Here is a 5,868-nt window from a genome sequence, read left to right on the forward strand (position 1 = left end):
AATGTATTAAAATGTTGTATTTTTCATAAAATAAATGCAGCATTGGTGGGAAAAAGAGGAAAAATCCTTTTTTAGAAAAATCATAATTCAATCAAAACTAGCAGTATATACAGTGCCCTCCACTAATATTGGCACCCTTGGTAAATATGAGCAAAGGCAGCTTGAAAATAAATCTGCATAGTTTATCCTTTTAGTTTTTCTTTCAGAAAAAAAACCTGAAAATTCTACCCTTTCAGTGAAGAAAAATAATTGAACTCTCATTGTGAAATAAGTGTTTTTCTCCAATGCATGCAGGCCACCATTATTGGCATCCCTAGAAAATTGTTATGAGTAAAATATCTCTGGATATTCCAATTCATATATACAGTTTTTTTTCTAGCACACCAGGGTGACTAGGAGCATGAAACTGTCCAGCCATGACTTCCTGTTAAACAGGATTATAAATATGATGAACAGGAATGCCAAATTCCCTTAATCATCCATCAAAAGGAGTAAAACCAAAGAATATAGTTCTGATGTGCAGAACAAGATTGTTGAGCTTCACAAAATACAATGTGGCTGTAAGAAATAGCTAGAGCACTGAAAATCCACATTTCCATTTGCCTGGAAGAGAACGTGTTTGTATACCATGTATAAATGCATGGTGTGGAGGAGAGTTTGAGTGGACAAAGACTCTCCAAGGATCACAGCTATAGAGAATTTAACTGAATTCTCTATAGAGAACTGAGTCTTGAGGTCAGAAAGTCTAAAATAATGATCAAACCGTCCCTATATCACCACATGTTGTTCAGGAGGTTTTCAAGAAAAATCCTCCTTGCTCATCCAAAATCAAACTCCAGCATATTCAGTTGTCAGACACAACAGGAACTTTAAACCGGACTGGTTTCCATGATCAGATGAAACAAAAAACGAGCTTTTTGGCAGAAAACCCACCAGTTGGGTTTGGTGCAAACAGGGATAAAAAAGTACCCCATGTCCATGGCTAAATATACAGCTGGATCTTTAATGCTGAGGGCCTGATTTTCTGCCAGAGGTCCTGGACATCTTGTTCAGATACATGGCATCATGGATTATATCAAATACCAACAGATAAAAAATCTATGGCCGTCCCAGTTCTCTGATCTGAACCCTAAAGAAAATGAGTGGGTTGAACAAAAGAAAGAAGCATCGACATGGAGCTGGGAATCTGAAGGATCTGAAGAGATTCTGTATGAAGGAATGGTCTCTGATCTCTTGTCAGGTGTTCTACAAACTCACCAGGCATTATAGGAGAAAACTCAGGGCTTTTACCTTGCGAAAAGGACTTTGCAATAATTGGGTGCCAATAATTATGGCCAGTATGAACTCCAGAAAAACATCTATTTCATAATGACAATTTCCACCCACTTTAGACCTTTTTACTTCGATGAAAAGTTAGAATTTTGTGAGTTTTTTGAATGAAAGAGCAAAAGGATAAACAATCCAGATTTATTTTCACAGCCATCTTACCCCTTATTTACCAGGGGTGCCAATATTATTGGAAAATAGAAAGTTTAGTCAATTTAATGGATCCTTAATGAATATATATATATATATATATATATATTAGGGGTGTAACGATATACGTATTTGCATCGAACCATCAACCGAAACGTGTCACACTGTTTTTTTTCTCTCCTTGTTTATCTGTTAACTAAATCAAATATATTTCAAGTATTTATTCCTTATATAAATAAAAGGATAAATGATGCAGATTTATTTTCACAGCCACATTTGCTCATATTTACTAAGGGTGCCAATATTTTTGGAGAGGACTGTGTATATGTACTGCAGATTATATATATAACATTATAATTTGATATTATATTTAGTATTTTCAAATCTAGGTGGAAACAAATTGTAATTTCTACTACTGTCTGTTCAAAATAAATGAAAAGAAACTTAGCATAGTAGATTTTCCTGTTGTACTAAAATCGTATTGAACCGTGAGCCCCGAACCAAGGTACGTACCGAACCGTGACATCTGTGTATTGTTACACCCCTAATGTATATATATATATATATATATATATTTTTTTTAATTATTTTTAGAACAATTCACTTGAATTAAATGTCTGCACATTTTGCAAAATCAGGAAAATATTTAATGCAATAAAATAGTTATCAAAAAAAGCATAAACAGAAGCCAGCTTACATATAAATAAATACATCTATGTCATTTTTTACTTAATTACAAAACTACAACATCGTGACACACACAAACACATCAGTCTCGGCTATCCCATGATGTCTTCATACACAAGTCAGTCCTGGTCTGTAGAACTGTTGTTGTTTTCTTCCTCATTCTCTTCCACATGCTCCTCCTGTGGTTTCTGCAGGTCTTTCTTGCTACAGTGCTCCCAAACCTCCGTCTCAATGTATTCCTTCTGCTGCTCGCTGTCGCACTGCGTCCTGCAGGGTCTGTTCCTGTAGTGCAGAAATTTCATTCATAATCAAGCTTAAATTTATATTTGAGAACATTTGGATAGAGTTAAACAGAAGAACATAACTTACGTTTTGAAATAGTAAAGAGCTAGAAAGACAGAAAGCATGACTGCGAAGGTGACAGTGATCAGTAAGGCAGCCGGAACAGCTGCAAATCAGAAAAGAGAAAACAGTTAATACAAACAAGCATTTTGGTTTACCTGAAGAATAATCACTGTCATATGCTCATGAAATTAAAATAGCACGATCATACCTTCAATTGAAGATCCACTCATGGCCAGATGTTTTCCTTCATCATCCAAGTCGTTAACAGAGGGACGGTGAGAGGTTGAAGAAGGAACAGAGGAAGAAAGGGAACTGAGCGAAGACGATGGGGAAGGTTGTTTAGAAAATGGGATTTTCCTCAGATGAACTCCAGCTTGAGCAGTGGGAAAAACAGATGAATGTGTTGTGATTGGCTTTCTTGTTGTTGTTGTTTGGTGTGCAGCCATGGAAGCCTGGTTTTGTGCCTCAAAATCTGCAAACAGAACCGGTTCAGGCTTGTTACATAACATATATGACAATCAAACAAATCTCAGTGGTTACGTTTGTCTTGATCAGACATTTGCCAATTCATCCCACTCACTTCCTTCCATTTTACCACATCCCTGGCCCTCATAGGAAACCAATCTGTGATGAAGTCACATCCAGAACTTCCTATTTCCTTGGCACACTAACAATTTGTGTTGATTTGATGCCAGGTGACGCAAAATCTTGGAAAGGACTTCATACCAAAATGTATATGAGGCTTGAATTAATTAGTATAAATTTGCAATCAATGAGACTCTTCCACTACACATATTTGTGCAGAAAATCTGTTAATGAACCTTAGTGATTCGCCATTAAGTTTGAAACTCAAACCATGTGAACACATTTTGTGGCCTTAGAAATTAGAAATTATAAAAAGTAATAACGAAGTTACTTTACAAAAGCAAAATTATTTTCTTAGTTTTGCCAAATGGCACACAAAAGACTATAAAACATGTATAAGAAGGTTTGCTTGTATTAATAAGGATCTGTGTATTTATTTACAATCAATGGGACTCATTTACTAACTACACATACGTTGCAATAATTGGGTGCCAATAACTGTGGCCTACTAGACAAAAACATTTATTTCATAATGAGATTTTCCCCCACTTTCCATTATTTTACTTTAATGAAAGGTTAGAATTGTGTGATTTTTTAAAAAAATAAAAGATCAAAAGGATAAACGATACAGATTTATTTTCACAGCCACATTTGCTCATATTTACCAAAGGTGCCAATATTTTTGGAGAGGACTGTGCATATATATATTTTTGTGATAATTTCTGGGACTTTGATGAATAGAAAGTTCAATCAATTTAATGCATACTTGATGAATAAAAGTAAATTTACATTTACTAACTACACATTTGCACGTATTTGTGTATAAAATCTGTGTATGAGCCTCAAGTTTGCATTAAAATTCAATATTCTTAAGCACTAACTAAAACTCCATTCATGTAAAAATCACATATTCAAGGGCTTTAAAAGCCAGTTTCTTTTACACATATTGTAAGCAATGGCATAACTAGTGACTTTACAACAATATTAATGATTTCCGAGCAATACTTAATACATGAAATAAAAATGACAGCCTGTCTGAAAGACCCATATGTGACCCTGGACCACAAAACCAGTCATAAGGGTCAATTTTTCGAAATTGAGATTTATACATCATCAGAAAGCTGAATATATAAGCTTTCCATTGATGTATGGTTTGTTAGGATAGAACAACTATTTTAATATATGGAATGTGAGGGTGCAAAAAAATCAAAATATTGAGAAAATCGCCTTTAAAGTTGTCCAAATGAAGTTCTTAGCAATGCATATTACTAATCAATAATTACGTTTTGATATATTTACAGTAGGAATTTTACGAAATATCTCCATGGTACATGACCTTTACTTAATATCCTAATGATTTTTTGGGACAATAAAGAAAAAATCAATAATTTTGACCCATACAATGTATTTTTGGCTATTGCTGCAAATATACCCCAGCGACTTAAGACTGGTTTTGTGGTCCAGGGTCACATATAAAAATTATGAATAGTGTTTTAATTGATTTTGAAAATGGCACACTTTGCTGTACTTGATGATCTAGATGCAAATGCATTTAAAAGTGAGGAAGTCCTTATTTGGAGATGATTAGGGCTTTTTATGCAAATTATTGTCACAGTCTGCAATCTCGCATACAGCACGACAAATCCATTGACTACAAAAAAAAGGTTAAGAACAAATTCATGTGCATTTGTGATTGCCAATCATAAATGCACAAATTATTCACGGTCAAATAAAATATTTTACCTGTTACATTGAAGCAAAAGACATCAAACTCTTTACTGGGATCTGCACGCCACACAACAACCCCGGTCCTGCCATTGCCACAGTTCGATTTGACCTGAACTCGGGGAATGACAGCTATTTGCTCGTCTATCCACCCGAACCTGAGATTTAAAAAGAAAAATGATTCTTTTTTAACTTAAAGTTGTATGTATTAATTTATTGGTCAATACAGCATTGTACATAGTTTTTACCTGCATGTCTCCAGACCGTGTTTCTGGGCCTCTGCTACCTGTGCTTTGCTTGCAATAGTCAAACCTAGATGCTCACAAAGATCTCTGGCTGCTGATGCAGTTAAGGCATATTTATCTCCAATGGAAGCTTGAAATACACCAGAGATGGCATGTTTAGGGTTCACTGTTCATCAGAGAAAGACAAAAGAAATAGAACGCAATTAGTTCACAAACTGTTAAAGGTGAGTAATTAATTTAGAAAGTCATTTCATATAATCTAGAAATCTGATGAAACAAATACTGTATACATCAGCAGATATTTAAAATCAGTAAATGCCCATAAAGGACCTACCTTTTACCAAATGGATGTCAAAAGTTAGGCTAGACATGAGTAAACTACTGAAAAGCATCAACGTCGTCATCCAGACTCTTGCCATGGTGGTGAAGTCTGCTTTCTCTGAGTCTCTGGGTCTCTGAGCAAAGTGCGATCGGTGATGTGCGCCTGAGTGCCAAGTGGAGAGGTTATAGGGAGGCTAAACTCCCCAGGGGTGCGGCCTGTGCGTAGAGGGGCGGTTATTGCATAAATGACCCGTACAAAGTGTCATGACCAAGCCGCCGCAGCGGGGAAGAGGAAACAGGAGGTGCGCTGGCATCTCTGATGAGGGACCGTGCTCTTCAGGAGTCTGATTCAGGCCAAGGCGAGAATGTTTTCACCGTGAAAACACTCAGCGATGACTGAAGCCCTGCTGACGCACTGCACCGCACAGTCAAACGTTTCCATCCTTTGTGTCATAGCAAGTATAGCAGAAATCCATAACCTATG

At 36.1% G+C, this 5,868-nt stretch overlaps 1 protein-coding gene across 1 annotated transcript; it reads right to left on the reverse strand.

Moving 5' to 3' along the window:
• Positions 1-2,100: 2,100 nt before the first annotated feature.
• On the reverse strand, positions 2,101-5,535 carry lyve1a (lymphatic vessel endothelial hyaluronic receptor 1a). The gene is made up of 6 exons (XM_051114485.1): positions 5,398-5,535; positions 5,067-5,229; positions 4,837-4,976; positions 2,717-2,980; positions 2,533-2,611; positions 2,101-2,445 (listed from the first exon to the last, which is right to left on the reverse strand). The coding sequence occupies exons 1-6, from the start codon at positions 5,480-5,482 to the stop codon at positions 2,283-2,285; spliced, it is 894 nt and encodes a 297-aa protein (XP_050970442.1). The 5' UTR covers positions 5,483-5,535; the 3' UTR covers positions 2,101-2,282.
• Positions 5,536-5,868: the final 333 nt, after the last annotated feature.

Source organism: Labeo rohita, chromosome 7, assembly GCF_022985175.1.
Source record: "Labeo rohita strain BAU-BD-2019 chromosome 7, IGBB_LRoh.1.0, whole genome shotgun sequence".
In the NCBI taxonomy this organism is placed as follows: Eukaryota; Metazoa; Chordata; class Actinopteri; order Cypriniformes; family Cyprinidae; genus Labeo; species Labeo rohita.